Genomic DNA, 20,156 nt, shown 5'->3' on the forward strand with positions numbered 1-20,156 from the left:
AGCTTCCATGTAATATGACCCAGTGACTCAAATTAAATACCAAAATCTAATCACATTTAAATAGGACGATGAATAAGTTACCCGTGTTAGTTCTCTATTTTGTATAATGTTCACATATTATGAGATCCTTTGGGCTAAATATGATCATGGTGTTTACCGTGTGTTCATTACATAACTAAGGAATGTGTTTTGGTTAATGTTTGGCAGTGTGACATAAAAACCAAGGGCTTGTGGTTTTATTGTGGAGCCAGTCTGCCAAGTGGACTGACACAGTACTGACAGAGAAGTGCTACAACTTGACAACACTGATAACATTAATCCTAACTGCTATTTCTTTAGGGGGCATTAGGAAAGAGACACTAGCATTTAAAACTGGACGTTGAATATAGAGATGAACCTGACTTTGGTAGATTAAATTCATACAATTAAATTACAATAAAATGGTAGTGTTACAAAGATATATATGACCTTTTTGACTCTGTGGTGGCATCAGCCATCTTCTCTGGAGTAGTCCGCTTCTGCTATCTCAACTGCTGACAGGAAGAGAATTACTCTTTTTATATTTTATTATTATATTACTCTATTTAAATAGACTCGTTATAGTAAGAGGGCCAGCTCTGTCCTGGGATGTGGTCGTGGTGGGAGAAAGGAGAAAGATGGCCAAGCTATCAACCCTGATGGAAAACATGTCCTATCCTATTTACTGCTTTTTACTGTCTACTTTATTTTTTTATTTTTTTATTTTTTACTGTTTATACATTTATTATTATATCTTGCTTTTTTTAATGATGTTTTTGAACTATCCCCTTTGCTGCTGTAACACTGCAAATTTCCCGCTGTGGGACTGATAAAGGATTATCCATTCTTAATATTAGCAATTCCACAACATTGCATTGAAAGATGGAAAAAAAAATGACAAAATGCTGATAGGACACATAAGTGTATTTATAGACCTGGAGACCTTTAAGCTTTTCCGAGGGTGATTTCCTTCGTATCGGGTAACCTTTGCTCAGACAGGATGCCACACTAAAAGATCTCACACCCTCAACTGAGTCGACTCAGAGTATCCCACAGTTTGTTTAAATACTGACAGTGGACTTTGTCCTTCTCCTTTATGAGGAAGTCTTGGGTGTATGCCGTTGACTGAGTACAGGATTAAAATATGAGTTGTATTTGTCCTAAAGGGTAAATAATACAACAGCATTCATCTACCAGACATACAGGTAAGAGCTTTTGACTATGAATCACAATAAACTGGATGGGTCTTTGTTACTTGTGTGAATGATCTGTAGTGAATGGTTGCTGTGTGTTTGCATTTTATTTAAGACGGTTCAAACAAAATCTACATCACAAAAATCTTCCTTTTATTCATATTGAAAAAAAGGAACAGATCTAAATAGAACAGATAGAAGACTTTTCTGACTAACTGTAAAATTAACTTAACCATTCATACTGTTTTGGTGTTTGAAATATGTTGTGCTTATTTTATTGTATTCAACCAGATAATTTACCTTTAGACTGTTCTCATCTACTTTTGTGTTACAAGATAGTCAGCAAATCTGTCTTTAAAATATGGGACTCCTTGAATATTCCAACGGCACCATAAAGATGTAATGTTGATTACAGTGCTGTGTTGCTACGTAACTATAACAAGTTGATTATTGTCAACACCCATTAATTAATTTATGCTAATATGACATTTATAAAAGTCGTATTTATATATAGTTATGTATAGTCATTTAAACTCAACAAAACATGAGATTTTAAGCTTCAGTCAGCTTTGAATGAACACTGACAGCACAGCAAACATCTTAAAAGAAATTATTTATAGATTTATTTCAGATGCAGGTTGCTGACACAGCTTTACCACTGCTATAACAAATGTATAGTGTGTGTAATTCATATCATACATTATATGACTGGTGTGTTAGGTTCAATGCTGAAGATGCTCAGGAGAAACAGTCCCTTTGGCAACGACACCAGCAGCTATACAGGATCGATCCAGTCAAAGTATGGATTTAACAAAATTTTATGTAGTTGATTGATCAATTGATTGATTGTCTCATTCATTAATTTATTCATCAGCAGTTGATCAATGTTGTAAATTTCTTGTATTTGTTGGGACAGTGGTTACTCCACTATGGATGAGGTCTCATCACAGTTGTCAAGTCTGTCGACGCCCAGTGCAAAGTCAATTTACTGTAAGTTAACACTGCTCTACTCGACATAATCAGTGGTTACACCTGTTCAGTTCAATTTCATGAATAATACAGAGCTCTGGTTCATGATCAACAGTGCAAAGGATGGAGTATGCCGTATCAATAAACAAGATGATGGACAAATTTCAGTACCGAGTGGAGGTATGATACGTTATCCACACAAATGTGACCCTTTCTGCATCATGCAGTGTTTAATCTTGTGTGTTAATGTGCCTCTGCTGCAGCACTTGTTCACCTGTGAGCTGAACGGGAAGGAGTTGAGAAGCGTAGCGGACTGTGTGGAGCGGCTTAAGCTGCTGGACGGGATGGGTCGTGTGTGGGGTCAGAACATGTTGCTGGAGGTGCGCGGTACCAAGCTGCTGCTCACAGACATTGAAACCAAGGTAAGCAGCATGTGAGACCTACAGACAGGTGACATATTGAAATAGAAATCTTTCTCTTCCAAGATGACAATGACCCCGCGCAGGGTATAAAGGGTCACTGAATGATTAGATGAGCATGGAAATGGATGTGAATCATATGTTATAGCTGTCACAGTCACCGGATCTCAACTTAATTGATTGCCACAATCATGAAAGCACTATGTTTGATATAGTCAATCGCAATCTTCTTTTAGAAAGGTTAGAAAATGTGGATTTGGTTATCCGACACAGTTCCAGATGGGTTTAATAAAGTAGTCAGTAAAAAAGTTGTTTCGTTATTATTTATATTAAATTATGGAATATCTTTTGGTAGAATGTTGTTGATCCTGAACAGTAATAGACCTTTTTACTGTATTATTTGTATTTTTAATCGCATACTGTGTTTTATATTTTAAGTTTCCTCTGTTGGTTATAATATTTCTAAATTGAGAGTGCCTTGGTACAAGAAATTAATTGTAATATTGTATATATATTTATGTGGTTCCCACACAGATGATAATAAACTTCAACTTGAAGATACTTTCTTTAGATTTTTCCTTTAATTTAAACGTATGTGCAAAGATCTATAATATGGTTTATGTGTATAAAAACTTGTGTTTTCTCAGGAGGAGCTGGAATCCATGGCTTTCAGTGACATCCTGGAGCTAAAGGCTATGCTGGACACTGGAGTGTTTAAATCCCTTCTCACAATGTCGGTCCAGTCCGGGGAAAAACACACCACCACTGTCTTCATGTTTCAGTGTGAGGATGTCAGGGTGAGGACAAACCAATGGAAATGGCTGTTTCCTTTCAGTCGATTTACTCGGTTGAAAACATATAGTACATATAGTATGGTATATCACGCCCCATACTATATGTGTCTCACCTTGTTCTTCTCCTTCAGGGAACAGAAGTTATAGTCATAACAGTGATTACGTATGTTTTTGGTTATTCACAGGCTGACTATGTTCAAAGGGATCTCTCAGGAGCAATGTCCCGCAGGAGTAATGATTTAAGCATCAGGTAAGAACCTAAAGTCAGTGAAAACAAATACCTGAAATTAGATTTTATTCCTATAATCGCCTCTCACGTTTTTTGAAGCAGCAATGCAGGACTGATAGCGGGTCATCAGGGAATGAAAAACCTTTGTGATGCTGCAAAATCTTCTGAACCTAAAGAGCAGGAGCCTACAGTTGACCCAGTGCCCAAATGGATGGCTCCTGACTATGGTGAGTCTGTGACAGGAGATGTACAACTGCTACATGGATTATTAATAATAAAGTCCAAATCAATACAAACCTTCTGTCTCCTTTGTGCACATAGAGGAGGAACTAGTTGTACCTCAGGAGGAGGAGGAGGACAAGGACGAAGAGGAGGAGGAGGAGGACGAGGACAAGGAGGAGGAGGCCCCACCTCCCAGAGAGGAGGTACCATCACCGCAGCCCTCCACCACCGAAGAAGAACCTGTGTCTATTCCACGCCTATACACAGACCTGGACAGGAACGTAGTGAGTGTATATTTCATACACTGAACAGTCACCCCTTTATAATAACCATCATTGATAAATTGTCAATTGATGCATTAGTTAACAATAAAATTATGATTTATAATGTTTACTAATTAATAATGTATAACATTATTAATAATCAGTTTTTATTTTTATTTGTTATTTTATCATTAGTGTAATATAATTTTGATAGATAGTTAACACTTTGTCAAGGTTATTATACAGTTGTAACTAATGCTTATAAAAGATAAGCTAACGATTAATAAGTGATTGATAAAGCATCAAACAGTAATTTGGCCTCATTAAATCTTTTTTGGTGATCTATGAGATGATCTAGAGATAATAATTTGATTGTGTGCACTGGTAATAGCTATCTATATGTTTATAGATGCTTAACAAAGTATGTATTAACCATTAACAACGTATTATAATCATCAGTTGCAAATTTATAATAGCCATCTAAATAATGTTTATTGGCATTTTACAATTTCTTAAAGGTTTATCATTAACAAATACTTCATCTAATACATACAATGTTTTGATGTGTGCAACAATAAACTGTTAAAATAAAATCAATTATAGCATTACTAACAATTAGTAAACACGATTACTTATCATTTCATTGTTTGTTAACAGTAGAATAACTATTAACTTACATTTAATTAAATATTTACCATATTTACCATTTATTGGTGATGGTTATATTATAACCTGCGACATATAGTAGACGTTTAGTAACATTATTGCTGAATGTGTAAATGACTTATTTCCTTCTTTCTTTCTTTCTTTCTTTCTTTCTTTACAGGATATCTTGAATCATATTGTAAGTGACATAGAAATCTTCATGGGAAAAGTAGCTGCAGTAGTAGCTAAAAATGCGAAGAAAAAGAAGAAAAAGAAAAAAGGAAAAGGTAATTTCATGCAGAAAATGAAGGCAGATATACATAGAATATGTATGTATCTAAATTACAGTACACTGGAATATTCTGTATAAAAATGTGATTTCATAAAAAAATCATCAGATGTGAGTCTTCATCATGTGTTTATGTTGATATTTAGTCATGGATGGTATGCCCCCTGCAGCAGAGTTTGAAGTGTGTCTTCATAAAATCAAATGTGGTTTCAACCTTGTGGTATGTCCTTAATCACATTTACATATCATCATCTTGGGCGGTGTTCTTCCTGTTTGTAGTGTACAGTATGTGTAACAGAAATTTCTTTCCTCTGACAGGCGGAGCTCAATGGTATGATTAACAATCCCAGCGCTCCTGAATTTGTTCAGTCCTTATTCTCCACATTAGCATTCGTAAGTGTCACTTCAATTTGAATAATCCTTAATAGTTGTAATAGTGAGTAACTTGAACACATATCATATATGATTTTTAGAATTTATAATGACTGGTCTTCTTTAAAAGAAAGTTTGTTGTGTGTTTTGTTATAGCTCAGCCTTCGGGTTGAATAAGTGTCACTTAATTTATATATTTTAAATTTTTGTTCATGAAATTTCTCTTTATATTTAATGCATTTTATATGATATCTATGTTTGTAAAATGAGCCTTCATGTATACGTGTTGGATCATTTTATCCAATTAATATGTTATGTTAATATGTTATATGTTAATTTTATTGTCTCATCAACTCTTTGTGGGAGCCGTAATCCAGTGTGCAGACACTGCAGCCGGCCTAATTACAGCACTACTGCACAACAGAGTGTGTTATGCGTTTTCTCACCAGGTGGTATCTCACTGCCCTGAGGATCTGCCACAGACCATTGTGGCGCCGCTTCTGACGCCTCAGTGTATCCGCCTCCTGAGTGAAGAGGCCTCCGCAGAACAGGACCAGCTGTGGCAGTCTTTGGGAGACGCCTGGAACATCCCCAGGTGAGACACTGGCCAGTGTTGGACCTACTAAGCTGTTGCTTTTTTTTATCTGCATGAGACCAAAATCTAAGCATCATCTCACTCCAACTCTGCAGTGAGGAAAAATGTTAGTACAGTTACTCAAGTAATGTGACTTAACTACAGTTTAAAGTACTTGTACTTTAATTTAGTATTTCCATTTTATGCTGACTCTTTGGAGGACAACCACTGGACTAAACTACCTAACTGCATATAAGGTAGTTCAAAATGGCTTCACCTGTATTAACATGCTCATGCCAATTATCTGCAGAATGACTACTTTCACTTTAGATACTATTATTATTTCGCTGATAGTACTTATGCACATTTACCTAACTAGGATTTTAAATGCAAGACTTTTACTTGTAATTATTGTAACATTGTTGCATTGGTACTTTTACTTCCTCAACCAGAGGACTACGCGTTTCAGGTTTCAGTTTGGTTCAGTAAAATATGTCAGACTGCTGTGTGTCTGTCTGATAAGTGTCAGGATAATAATCAGTTATGATTTTGACAATATTACTAGTACCAAATGGCCAGAAGATGACGAGGACATCCCAACATACACTCTGGAGTTCCTTGATGGTTGGCAGCCCCCTGAGGTGACTGCAGCACCTGAACCCAGTGAACCTATAAGAAGACAGGCACCTCAACAACCTGCACCCAGCCAGGTAAACCTTCTCATCAAACATTCAGTATGACACTAGCACAGGTAGACAGGTAGTTTGGAGAGAAGAGGGAGAAAGAAGTAAAAAACATAACAAGACCATGTACTTTTTCTGTGTAGGCTTCAACTAAGTGGACACCACCGCCTCACCCCCCACAAAAAACACGGTAGGCACAAGCACATAAAGTAGGATTTAATGTCATGTAAATGTTCACAGATTTACATTTTTGATGCCCTTTGTGTTTTTCAGCTCAGGTGAGCCAAAACTGCGTCACATACAGGTTACAAATGACTTCATCTCAAGAAACCACAGAGAGCTCACCGTCAGAAAAGGAGAAATAGTTGAGGTGAGTATAAGTGACCTGAACCAACTACTCTTTATGTTCTATTTGAGTGGCATTGGTTACAGAAAAGTTGAACAAAGAGAAAATCACATGCCCACAATTCTCCAAGGCCCTGGCTAGTCTTTGCTTTGTCCATCCACAGCTGCTGGACATGTCGAAGCAGTGGTGGAAAGTGAGGAACAGCAGAGGGGAGGAGGGCTTCGTACCCAACAATGTTCTGGAGGATCATGTCGACCAGCAACCTATCGAAGTGGGTACCACTAACACACCACAGGTCACCTTAAACTCTGTATTCTGGTCTGTAAGACCAGAATGATTACAAAATGTGAAATCACGGTGCTTTATTATTACTACATTTTCTCAGCAGACTGGAAGTTCTCCTGTCCTCACTAAGAAGTCCAAGCCTGCAGAAGTGAAAGCCTGGCTCGAAGACAAGGGCTTTAGTAAGATGTAAGTACATACAGTCATTACATTTAGTATTTAATTCACATAGACAATAAAGCTAGATTTGATTAATTGATTTAACTTGATAAAACCTACTCAAATCTGACACGTTGTCTCTTACCACAAGTATATTCTAGATTGTGAAGAAACAAGATTTATGTACAGTACATGCATCATTAAATGCTGATGAGAATTTACAGCTCAATTGACAAATTAAAATTATCAATCAGCTGTTTCAACAATATGTTTTGTTTCTCCTCACTGCTTTGGATGAAAAGGCATTCAGAGGACAAAACAAGATTGTAACAAATGTAATACTTTCTTGCAAATTTTAAAAAGCTCTTTCATCATTTATTTTTTCGTGTGAAAATCTGAATAACTCCAAGTGTTGTGGCATATTTGCACTTTAAATGGCCAAAATGGAAGACGAGTTGAGTTGCATTATGGGAAATGTAGGATCTTGTGTTTTTAGAGCTTTACCTTTATTAGGAACTAAAAGTCAGGACTCATCTGCTGAGTTTTTCAGTTGATTACACAATTTTGTAGTGCAATACTAAATACTATTTTTTCAAATAAACTTCCGTGGTAACTTGAAACACGTGTACTCAGCAGACACACATTACAGTTTGGTTAGGGGACACTTGTTCTGTTAGAATGAACCCTAGAATTGAGTAACGACAGATCAACATCACTTATCTCTCGCAGCACTGTACGCTGCCTGGGCGTGCTGAGTGGCTCTATGCTGCTGGGGATGACCAGAGACGAACTGAAGACAATGTGTCCAGAGGAAGGGGGACGAGTCTTCTTCCAGTTACAAGCGGTCAAGTCTGCCGTGGCTGTAAGTGACTTACCACAGTGCAGCTTCATTTCTCTCCACCTATGAATGCTGGTGTAAACACAGACAACTGTCTGACTGTTTTGTGTTTCAACACTGTAGGTCGCCATTTAAATGAGACCAAGAAGATAACATCAAAGAGGAGCAAGAATACGAAATCATCATGGACCAAATACTGTAAGCTATTAGATAATATAAAGTAATAATAAGTGAGATTAGCTTTACAGCTTGTTAAGCATATTATCCTCTGAAACCTTGTATCATCCTCTGAAGCCTTGTATCAAATAATGTCATTTTGAAATGTGTATTAGTAGAGTTGTCTGGTATCATTCAAAAATGTTATCAAATCAGTTGACATTTAAACAAAGTGTTGGGTCTTAATTATGTAACACAAAATGAGGTGAGCAAAAGCCTAATCTATGTGGTCACTATATAACCTGTAAATAAAAGTTAACTGACACAATACAAAGTATTGAGTGAATAAACATGCTTTATTCCATTGTTCAGACAGCATCAGAAGCATTTGTTAAACACTGGCAATCCATTTCAGGCAATAATACAGATGAATGGACATAAAATGAGGAAAAAAAATTAAAATCCCATGTCAAAAAGTGACGAGATTGTGTAAAAAAGATAAAATATTAGCGGAACACAAACATATCTCGAGTTTGAGCATCAGAATACCTGTAATTAATGCACAGTGAAATCAATGTGAACTATAAATCGTAGCATATAGGTATTTGAATAACGGGTGTGTTTTTATGTTGGCATCCCAATATCACAGTGGGGACATCCAATCCAGTATCTTTAAATGGACTCAGCTCTATCTCTTGTGGATCAGTACTCACGTGCCATTATTTACTGGGATTAATTGATTAGTCAATTGTCAAAAAAATAATCAGCAACAATTGTGATGATCGATAAAGTAAAAATGACCAATGTATTGGTTTAAGCTTCTTAAATGTGAACTTACATGTGTAGCTTTTTCTTTGGTGTTAATGATAGTGAGGCAAATAGTTTTGAGTTATGGAAAAACAATTTGAATACATCAATATATATATGTATATAATCAATTATGATGGGCATTTTTCACAATTGTATAGATCAAACCATTGATCGATTAATCCAGAAAAAGCTCAGTGGATTCATTAATAGTGAAAATAACCATGTTTTTTCTTTTTTTCAACCTACCGTTGATTGTTCGAGATAAATAAAAATCAAATCAAATCATTAGTTGTGGTTTGCTATTGTTGAGGACAACACAGAGCAGTAACATCACAACTATCATGGATTAGTATTTGTGAGGTATGATGCACTATGTTGCACAGACAAGTGGCTCTGTGGTGACTGTAAATAGACAACATGAAACCATGAAGGGGACATAAGTACAGTAAACAACAGGTTGCAAAGCTGAATGGATGGAAAAGGTTCAGGTCAGTCCAGATTCTAATTGTCTTTCAGTGACAATGCACCACAGCAGGGTATGTTGTCATCAAGCACTTATTCCCATAATTACCTTACAAAATGTTGCAAAGTAGTCAACACAATGGTTGTTCAACATTAAAACTAGGAAAGACCAATAACAAAATGAGGCTGTAATACTTGGACATAATTATAATGTGCTTCAGACTATGGACTGATGCTATTGGACAAGTCAGTCAAGATCAATGGTTGAAACGTGTCTTTGCAACAACAAAAAATACAACAGAAAAAGTCTACGCTATTGATGTTTTTCGTGTGTGTGTGTGTGTGTGTGTGTGTGTGTGTGTGTGTGTGTGTGTGTGTGTGTGTGTGTGTGTGTGTGTGTGTTAGCTGTAGCCACAGCAGCAGCATATCTAGGGGTGAAATAGGTGTGCTATAACATAACAAAGTGTGAGAAAGAACATCTATAATATTAAATAGGCAGGACACACACTCAAATATGGTGTCTGATTAACAAATTAAATAGGCTTACAACAATAACATTCTATTTTCAGGACATAATGCTAATTCACAATGATCTACAGCAACAAAACTAAGTTTTAAACCTTCAATATATTGTGAATATAAAATTTCTTATCTCTAAAAATACACTTTATAAATGAAATCCAACAAACACCATGTTCAGCACACAACTCCAATGCATCCCTAGAACACTTCACTTCTCATCCCTCGAAGAGACTGTGTTCTTGCTGAACAAATACAGGTTATCACCTTTCATCCAGATCATCTATAAAGCAAAACATGTATATATACTGATACATTATGGTTGATTAATCAAATAAAGGCTGACATTTTCTGATTCAAAAATTACTCCACAGTAGCATCTAGCTTTAAGAAGAATGCTCACAGTTGGATGGGAAGTTGGACCGTGTTCAGCAGCAGGGAGAGTGGTGTAATAACATGATGAGTGTACAATACAAAATGTGATCCCAGCTTTGAGCAGATTTGAGGCGAGTTTAAAAAAAAACAAAACAAAGTGCTACAAGAACCATGCAACAGTCTCAACCATGTCCCAGCATGATTTGCTCGTTTCTACATGGTGAACAATGCTAAATTTAAATCTGTTTACTGCAAACATATTTCTGACTCAAAAGCTGGTTGGCAGCCCTGAATTAGTTAAGATGCTTTACATTACAGCTGGCTGTAAACAACTCATTCTCTCCTGCAGTCCTTTACTCATGCACACATGCAAAAAAAGCACTTATAAGCAGAGGACTAGAAATCAAATTTCCTCATCAATTGAAGGCCAAGAGGAAAAGCTATTTTACACCGAGCATGCAGCTAGGTGATTTCAGTTCCATCGGTGTGGATATTCCAACAGCATAGAGGCCTACTGTACATGACTGAGGAAAGAATATGCAATTCAGGTGATGAAGGCAAAGACTGGGCATTTTTTGCCCAAAGCTAAAAATGAAAAGGCACTGTGAAGTCTTGGCTTGGTGCATTATGTACAGTGCACTGCATGCAAAGAGGAAGAAAACTCCACAACTTTCTGCCTTGTCCATAGGGAAGGAATGAGTGAACAGTGTGGTAGTGGTAAGGATGTTCTCCTCTGACAATGCTAAATCCATCCACACTTATTTGTGCTGTGGTTCAAGCCAAGATGACTTGACATTTACCGGATTTGATTTGCAGCTAAAGACGAGTGTTAGTTTTGTGGAATGTTTGCAGTCAACCACCAGGAAGTCTGCTTCTCTCCACACTCGAGGGCTGTGGAATTTCTCTCTTTTATGTCACTTTCTGAGCTCATTAAAATCACGGAAGAACGATTCTTTGTGTGCATTTTGGCAAATAAATGATCTGAAACCACACCAAGCACCATTCATGGGTGATCTCCGGCGCTACAGCATTCAGACAGAAGCTACGCTCTCTTCTCTCTGATTCAGTTACTGTACATCTCCAAGCTTTAAGCTGACCTGAAGTAGCTTCAAACATGAAAGCTTTTTGTGTAGGTATGTCCAGCCTTTACCTGTATTATTTCAATAAAGCTACATCTGTAATCCTTCATTATAAGTTTGTATAATAAAGATGATAGATGCACTAGGTTCAGTTAAGCAGTATGACTGTATAGTGAAGAGAAGCAACATTCAGAGGTCTGCTCTAGAGAAAGTTTAAATGTGCTGGTTGTCAATGTTTCTGTAGTACACAGATACTAGAGAGATACTACATGCTATGTAATGTGTCTGGTGAATTAAAACATATCGCAAACTAACGGAATAAATCACAGGGATCATCTGATGGCTTTGGCAGGACAGGATGAAGAGTCAAAAGCATGGACTAATAAACATTGCCCTAAAGCGTCTCTGACGAGTGTTTGTCTGCTTTTCCTTCAAAAGGAACACTGGTGGTGGTCAGACTGAGACTGTACATGCCACCACAAAGAACAACAAAAACAGAGGTTATAAAAACGAGCTGAAGAAAACACTGACTATGAATTTGGAACGTCAACAATATGGGGTTAAAATCTTTTTCTGCAACCTAAAAATAACTTGAACACAAGGAACATTGACGCTGAAGTGCTCTGGCAGCACTGTATCCATGGCTTTTTAGTAGTGTATGCGGCTATAGTGATGGTTAGTTGTTTTTACTTTATGTAGGACGCAACGCAATTACCCTCACACCACGTCTCTTCAGTGTCATGCTGGGTGGACCACAGGGTTGGGGGTTTACAGGACAAGTCCTGGTTATTGTGACTTCAGCGTTGTCCCGGGAGAGGGCCCATGGACAGGGACTCTTCCTCATTGATAGTGTCGAGCTCTTCAGTGCGCACAGCCTGAATGATGAGCTGAAGCTCCTCGGCGAGTGTCTCGCTGCGGTACGCCACGCGGATATCAGGGACGTTGGTACGACGAATGTCGTTGCTCTCAGGACCTTCCTTAAAATAACTGGGGCCCAACCAGTAGCTTTTGGCCTGGAATTAAGAGAAGAACATGAGTGGGAAGCTCAGATATGTGTAAAACACAGAAGGAAACACACTATGCGACTGATAACTCTTTTAGTCATACATTTTAGATTCAAAATGTCCCCCTACTACTTATGGGTCGACGGAGAATAATGTAGGCTGTGTCAAATACTAAAGATAAACTACAATCAGTGGCCACTTGATTAGGTACAATCTAATACAGCTGTTTTGCTATAATAAAGTGGTGACTTGTTTGAATACACAAAATGAGAAGAGGTATAAACTAGTTTACCTTGTGTGAAAACCCACTCATGAGGACACTGTTTCTGGCCAGCTCACACATGTCACAGGAACTTAGTTTCCACACCTGAGCAGCGATGCTGTACTCCTCCATCAGAGGCTCCTGGACCCAGACAAACAAACAGAGAAAAATGTCTTCTTTTTTTAAATCTCATCACTTTTTGCAATATGTGCCATAAATGTAGGTCATGTGTGGATTCAGACAAACCTTTATACTGACCTTGGTGAAGTGGAACTGAAGAGGATCATCAGTGGACAGAGAGACAATAAGGCCTCTGGACAGGTACTCTGGCAGTGGGTTGCGATGGTAACTAAGGAACAGGCTGTTGTTACTCAGTGGTGACATGGCGATGCCAATTTGAGCCAGGTAGTAAAGATACTGCAGCACTGGGGCCTGATGGATACCAAATAGAGAGAGAGCATGACAGACAAATTCTTCTTATAATCTTAATTGAGTCTATATGTAATTCCATTAGTGAAGGCCAAGCATGAGCCAATAATTTGTATCTCTCTTAATGCTTCCTAAAATATAATGCAGTCCAATCCATTCCAATTATTGCTACAAAATTGCCATGGACTTTAATCAAGCTCTCTGACACCGTCAGGTCTGCAAAAAGGGGACTTCAACAAATATGAAATCTTTAGCAAGCTTTCCAAATTACTTTTAGAACACAGCCAGCATTTGAACAATGCTATTTCAACATGGTAAACATTTCCATACCAGTCTTTGAGAGACAACCAGTATGAGCTGTCCTGACCTTTCTGAGCAGCAGTCCGTGGGAGATGTTTTCTGATAACATGAAACCTGACACCAGGTGGTGCATCGGCCCCGCCTCCCCACAGTGAGGTCGCAGCACAAACGTGTGAAAGCCTCTCCGTCTGTGTCAGTCAAATGTATTTACAGAAACAATATTAAAACACCATGTGAATGATTATGCGTTTAAATGAATAGATGTGAGGTCTAACAAAGGATTATTGTGTGTTATGAATGTATCCAGCTAGCCCATACCTTCGCAGGTGGTTGAGCACAGTCATGTTGGCATAGGTGTAGTAGAGATAGTAGGAGTAGGGTGGGTTGTCTTCTTCTGTCCAGTTGGCTGGCAGCGGACTGTCAAGATTAAAAATGTGGTGCTCAGGTTTAGACTCATCGTCCACGCTGTCGAAGCCAACCACCTGTGGACACACATGCACAAAGCAACAAACACTTAGTCTCTTTGAGGGTGAATCATCAGGAAAGTTTGGATTACTTGTGAAACGATACCCACGTGCTCCAGGAAGAGATGCAGCTCAGGATGACTGCGCGGGTTGATCGTGACTTCAAACAGAGGCATGAAGATATTCTCTAACATCTCCTGGAAATTAGCCAGCTGCTTCTTTGTGTGGTACACGTCACTGGAGAGGTAGTGATTGAATAGTGACATTTGTTGCTATCATAGAGATGATTAGTTTGTTTTTGTAAAAACAACAATTATTTATTTCAAATACAGGCTTTATTGTAGAGGCTAGAAGATACAATTCATGTTGACACTAGTTAAGGAGTTAAGTTCCTTGAGTAAGCTGGAACCAGGATGGAAAGATAGCTTGTCTTATGATGAATATGCATATATTCTCTCATACAGGGACGTAAATCAGACAAATTAATTCCTTTTAATTTGTGCTGTCATTACAGCCAAGTAATTGACCACCAGTCACAATAGTACAGCTTCAAGGTAAAGCAAGTTGGAGGTAGTACTTACAATAGACGGGGCACCTGGATAAGCCAGCGCACATTATCAGAGTACACTCGATGTCTGAGGGCCCACTGAGCCAGCTTATCCCATTCGTCCCGGCAGCGACCGTAGATGGACAGGCGTAGTTCAGAGTTCTGGTACTTACTCTCCTCCAAGTCAAACATCACCTCCTGGACAAATAGTGACAGGAGGTATCAATGCATCAGGTTGTGTATGTGTTGATAAATTGTTTGGAGGAGGGATATAAATACTTTACATATGAATTATTTCACACCTTGACTATGTGTGCAAAGTATTTTCCTTCAATGTGGTTGTCAGTCTTGATGAAAATCTCCCTGAGGATGGATTCTCCAATGGGGTTGTATTTGGCATTGAACTTGTCAAACCGATGGAACGTGTTGCGGTCCTGATAAGTGAAGGGAAACCAGTCAAACCTAATTTGCATCTATCCCAAATGTGTTACACAATATGCATGTGTACACAATATCTACAAATATTAAGCACAACTTTAGTTAGATACTGTTAACTGCTGCTCCCGTTTCTCACCGCATGCATGTCGAGAGTGTCAACACTCAGGTCAAAAGCCGTCAGGTTCATACTCTCAAAAACCTGCTTGAGGGTCTGACCAACGCCGCGCTCAATGTGAACGATCTCCTCTGGGTATTTCTTCATGGCTCTCTTTATGAATCGCAGCAGGTGCTTCTGGTTCATGCAGGATGATGCATGTATGTGTGTGTCCACCTGGAGTTAGGACAGAGCAGAATATGTGAGAGGCAGGTATGTATGGCATTTTCGTAGTTGTGAGAATCTTGGCAAGTAATACCAGTCAATGGATGTTACCAAAATAGTTGTGATAGATTGACTTTGACTGCCATTTTGTTGGCTCTTGCCTTTCGTATGTTGTAGAAGTCTCTGTGTGGAACTTTCTTCTGCGCTGCCAGCTCCTTCATCTCATTCAGTAAGATGTGCATCTGGAATTTAGAGCTCAGGTACTGCAGGCGGCGGTAGCAGAAAGACTTCCTGTAAACACCATACAGAGGAAACACAAACATATTTCATTTAACATTAAACACTGAGCTACAGAATGATGGTATCAAAGAAACACTCACACTGGGCCATTGATAATGAGGGCCATCATAACATTCATGTCTCCAATATACTCCGTCAGGTCAGGATAGGGCAGGTCCAGTTCTGTGCTTCTAAAAAAGGAGAACAGTATATAAGTTATACAAACATTTTTGTTATTAACACGTCATCATACAGGTACAAACACATACTTGTCCATGTTGGTTTTCTTAGTGTAGACATGGACTACTCCATCAACCATCTTGCAACCATATCCTGTGTCGGCCGGCATATTATTGGGGTCCTTGTCATAGGGGTGTGTCTTTGAGACAGGTGGATGGACGGGGGCATCTGGGGAAAGGGGAAATTGATGTTATAGGTTATAGGTTATATCATCTATGTTCCAAAGAAACTCTTAAAATGATAAGTAATGATGTGGTAACTGCTCAGATAAGAGGGACACACTGTAGGAGTTTTTTGTTATTACATAGTGGTCCCAGGTGAGGGGACTATTGTGTTTTAATATAATAATTAAATCTAGATTAGAATTTGGCAAGCTGAAAAGCAGCTGAAAATACTTTTTGGAATTTCCTTTTTTTCGCCAGCTGATGCCATCTTTCCTGATATTCTGAGGTATACCATGGAAAAAAATAAGCTTCCCCTGCAGAACAGGGCCAGGTATTCATGAAACGCCTGTAGCCTCTCTGTTGACAGTATTCCCAGAAAAAATATGGAAAGCCAAAGGAGGAGGCAGTCTAACTAAAGGCTGTATTTGGAGTAACCAAAAATGCTCTCTGTCACCTCATCTTGTCTACAGTTTCAAAATGTATAGCTCGGCCATTACTGCCTCCTTGAGAGATACAAGCTCATGTTTACAGTCTATGGATACAAGTCATCTCTGTGGAGTCTAATATATAAGAATATGTTTGGTGTGTGCATGATATACCAGCATCTACAGGGGTCTCTGCTATATCGTCATAGTCTGCCAGATCCAGAGGCTTCATCCCGAGGTCCTGCAGGGTGTTAGCTGTGGTCTTACAAAAGGACTGCATGGATCGCTTTATGTACTTCTCCCGGATAAATAATGCTTTCACCACACACTTTGCAGCATCTACCAGGTCAGTGAAGGGCACCTGGGAAGATATCAATACACAGTAATAAAAACGGGAATTTACCTTTTACTTTTAGTTTAAGTTTAATTGATGATGAAAACATAAAAATTATATGGAAAAAAAACCTCCTCACCCCGCACTTTTCCTCTCCAGATATTGAGACCCGCTGGTACTCTTTTTCCATTGGCATTTTCCTCTCCCTAAAGCCATCATCAACAGAGTCCACACTCGTCTCGTTCAAAAACCTTAATTGATGCAGACAGAGAAAAGGAGGGTTTAAAACAAGAGAAAGCTAGACAGAGGCAGAACAGATAAATACACACAGAGATGGAAAAACGTGGATATAAGCAAGAGCAGAAAAGTAAATGAAGGAGAAGATAATCCAGATACTACTGGTATTATAAAGTTGTAATGGCAGCAACCGCCATTATTTCAGTTAATGGTTTGAAACAACTGGTTTGGAAAGTATTCAGATCCCTTTTACTTTAATCAACATGCAACACTCCATAACCAACAAGGGGATTTTTTATTTTTTTTTCTAAACAAAACAAATCCAATTTTCTCATTTAAATAAACATTCAGACCTATATTCAGTATTTTGTAGAAATATTATAAGCTGTGACTGATTGATTGTCAGCTTTGCACACATTAAGGTTGACAGTTCTGTCCAGCAGATTATTTCAGGCACTGAAGATTGGATGCAGAAGATTGAACATCATTCTTTAAGTCTGTCCACAGGATTTCAGTGGTTCAGTTCTTGGGGTCTTGGTGAGACAAACTTCTTGCAGCACGATATGTATGATTCTCTTTCAAAACCACGTCACACATAGGGTAACAGCTAGTGAGATGTCAATGTATCTATATTATAAACAATAGTTTAGAATACAACCTACAGAGCTGCCCAATAACCAGGACTGTAAGAATTTCTAGGGATAGAGGAAGTCAAATCAAAATCAACAGAAAATGCTAATACAGACTTTAGACCTTTAAACTAAATAGAGTTTTGTCTTTATAGAGAGTAGAAAGCAGAAGAACAAGGTACCCATTTGTACATCTATCAAGTCACCAGCAGGGGAAGATGTGGTCCATCTCATTATGCTGATAATCTGTCAGTGGTTCTGAAGATAAAGTAAAGTCCAGAGTTCTAGACATTAATAAGCAGTGTTGGGAGTAACGTGTTACAGAAGTAACGCAATTACAGTAATGTATTCCTTTTTGCTGTAACGCAGTAATACAACGCATTACTAATTAAATTTTGGTAATATTATACCCGTTACAATCTCACTAACGCGAGTTACAACGCATTTTAACGCAACATTTAGTGCCGTTTTGTTTTTTAAACAATTCACCGAAACATTTCTTCACAGGAAAAAGAGGGGTGTTACTGCCTTTGACTCTTTTCCTGCTTCCAATGTTAGCTACATGATTGCTGGATATACCAAACTTCCTTTTCTTCACTTTCCTGGAGCACGAGCGGATAGCTGAAAGGAACATCGCGAGTGTTGGCGAATAAGGTTGGCGAAAAAAGGCGCTACGCTTTTCGCTATGAAACTCAACAAAAAGCCATTTGCCAACACTAAATATTAAACAAAAGCCAGACACTATATAGTATTAAGTTGCTGTGAGCTGTAGCCTATTCACCACTTCTAACCAGAGGCAGAATATAACGTAATCTCTGAGATTATTCCTTCACAGCGCTGTGCAATGCAATAAATTCTCGTCACTTTTCATCAGATCACCCTGGCTTAATTCAGTCTACTGCTAACTAATAACATTACAGGCACATTTTCAACGGGCACTGCACTAGTTCATATTAATTATACAAAATAATATGAATAATCATGATGTATTAAAGTGGATAAAGAGGAGACTATTGATCCGGTGGTGAAATTCACAAGCTATCTGCCGTGTCAAACTTCCGCTGTTATTTTGGTGAAAGTAACTCAAAAGTAATGCAAAAGTAGTGTAACGCATTACAATTCAGAGGCAGTAATATTGTAATATAACTAATTACTCTCAAATGACAGTAACTAGTAATCTATAATGTATTCCATTTTGGAAGTAACTTGCCCAACACTGTTAATAAGAATATAGTAATGATAAATAATAAAACATTCAGGTGCGTAGTTGCCATGCCATTCTAAGAAAACAAGTAAAAAATAGATAAACTTAAAGAAAATAAACAACCAAAGAGAAAATCACTAAACAAAACACACAAACTGTAGCAGATCTCACTCACTCTAGGTCTGCAGCACTGTCGATTTTCATGAAGTCTTGTTTGGCGCGGAGCAAGATCTCTGGCTCAAGCCTTGGGGTGATATGCAGTGGTGCAGAATAGTTTGGGCAAGGCAGAGGGGCCCCAGAGGTAGTGAGAAGAAATTGTGCACACAAAGGGAGAGAGACCAGACATATGCGCACACACACACACACACACACACACACACACACACACACACACACACATATATATACACACACACATACAAAGCATATTAGGCAATAAATGATCAAGGAGATTTGCACAAACAGAAAAAAATCATCCGTTAAAAGTGGCACACCCTAATTGTTAAACAGGGGCTTGCAGGGTGGCGTGTCAGATAACCACCCAAACGATCGGCTTAGTGGTGCAGATAGGGTGAACCCTGTCAACCAAGACAGAAACCACCTCCTTATAAAAGATTGAACACGGTGCTTGCTAGCCTAGTCAGCTGATTGCTGGGGGTTAGTTAGCCCACAAAATGGCATAGTGGAAGCTGATAAGCATGACATACATGGGTAAAAGCAAGAGTGTGTGTAAAAGGTGGGGGAGGGGAGAGCTCTGTCTGTCTGAGATACTGTTAATAGTTTATTTAATTGGCTTTGTGTGTGCAATGTGTGTTTGCATTTCCTCACTTAATGTCCTGGCTGATTTGCCTCTCTAGACGGTGCCGCCGCTCTTCCAGCTGTTCGATGGGGCTGTCCTCTGGGAACTCATAAGGAGCGCTTCGCATCTCGCTCTCTGCCATGCTGCGTGTGAACAGCTCCTTGTGCAAACATAAGTTATACCATTTATGGTGTCATAAAACAGGAAAACAGGAAAACATGTTCAACGTCCATGCACCTATGGACTCTGAGGCTCACACAAAATCACCTGCTTCATTTACTTTCAAATAAAGCCATGAAATGCCAAGGAAGATATTGAACTAGTGTGGCTCAATATAAGAAAGCTTTGATGAACATGTGACATAGTTTCTAATGTCATTGCACAAT

The 20,156-nt window shown here is 38.5% G+C and overlaps 2 protein-coding genes across 15 annotated transcripts in view; one reads left to right on the forward strand and one right to left on the reverse strand.

Moving 5' to 3' along the window:
• Positions 1-1,039: 1,039 nt before the first annotated feature.
• On the forward strand, positions 1,040-8,779 carry eps8l3a (EPS8-like 3a). Of its 4 annotated transcripts, none has more exons than XM_036002048.1 (20): positions 1,040-1,223; positions 1,832-2,010; positions 2,128-2,201; positions 2,296-2,360; positions 2,444-2,602; positions 3,247-3,396; positions 3,579-3,643; positions 3,722-3,849; positions 3,944-4,128; positions 4,934-5,039; positions 5,188-5,261; positions 5,360-5,434; positions 5,863-6,008; positions 6,553-6,697; positions 6,814-6,860; positions 6,944-7,040; positions 7,180-7,287; positions 7,402-7,487; positions 8,187-8,319; positions 8,419-8,779. In XM_036002048.1, the coding sequence occupies exons 2-20, from the start codon at positions 1,916-1,918 to the stop codon at positions 8,428-8,430; spliced, it is 1,950 nt and encodes a 649-aa protein (XP_035857941.1). In that variant the 5' UTR covers positions 1,040-1,223; positions 1,832-1,915; the 3' UTR covers positions 8,431-8,779. The 4 variants fall into 4 exon arrangements, with proteins under 4 accessions (XP_035857941.1, XP_035857942.1, XP_031143285.1 ...); XM_036002049.1 differs by having other exon boundaries at positions 1,045-1,223; positions 1,932-2,010; XM_031287425.2 differs by having other exon boundaries at positions 1,064-1,217; positions 1,916-2,010.
• A 9-nt stretch (positions 8,780-8,788) lies between these two features.
• LOC116041512 (AMP deaminase 2) overlaps positions 8,789-20,156 on the reverse strand; it is a 32,544-nt gene continuing 21,176 nt past the window's right edge. For 5 of the 11 annotated variants that reach the window (XM_031287417.2, XM_031287422.2, XM_036002041.1 and 2 more), the window contains exons 3-18: positions 19,800-19,930; positions 19,147-19,215; positions 17,041-17,152; positions 16,742-16,928; positions 16,008-16,146; positions 15,840-15,929; positions 15,621-15,750; positions 15,277-15,471; positions 15,005-15,136; positions 14,737-14,900; positions 14,266-14,392; positions 14,010-14,173; positions 13,759-13,879; positions 13,221-13,394; positions 12,993-13,103; positions 8,789-12,709 (exon numbers count right to left, since the gene is read on the reverse strand). In XM_031287417.2, coding sequence (XP_031143277.1) covers positions 12,494-12,709; positions 12,993-13,103; positions 13,221-13,394; positions 13,759-13,879; positions 14,010-14,173; positions 14,266-14,392; positions 14,737-14,900; positions 15,005-15,136; positions 15,277-15,471; positions 15,621-15,750; positions 15,840-15,929; positions 16,008-16,146; positions 16,742-16,928; positions 17,041-17,152; positions 19,147-19,215; positions 19,800-19,930 — 2,262 coding nt within the window. In that variant the 3' untranslated portion in view covers positions 8,789-12,493. The remainder of the gene's footprint in view (positions 12,710-12,992; positions 13,104-13,220; positions 13,395-13,758; positions 13,880-14,009; positions 14,174-14,265; positions 14,393-14,736; positions 14,901-15,004; positions 15,137-15,276; positions 15,472-15,620; positions 15,751-15,839; positions 15,930-16,007; positions 16,147-16,741; positions 16,929-17,040; positions 17,153-19,146; positions 19,216-19,799; positions 19,931-20,156) is intronic. The other 6 variants (XM_036002044.1, XM_036002046.1, XM_031287414.2 and 3 more) reach the window with 3 other exon arrangements.

This window comes from Sander lucioperca, chromosome 6, assembly GCF_008315115.2.
Source record: "Sander lucioperca isolate FBNREF2018 chromosome 6, SLUC_FBN_1.2, whole genome shotgun sequence".
In the NCBI taxonomy this organism is placed as follows: Eukaryota; Metazoa; Chordata; class Actinopteri; order Perciformes; family Percidae; genus Sander; species Sander lucioperca.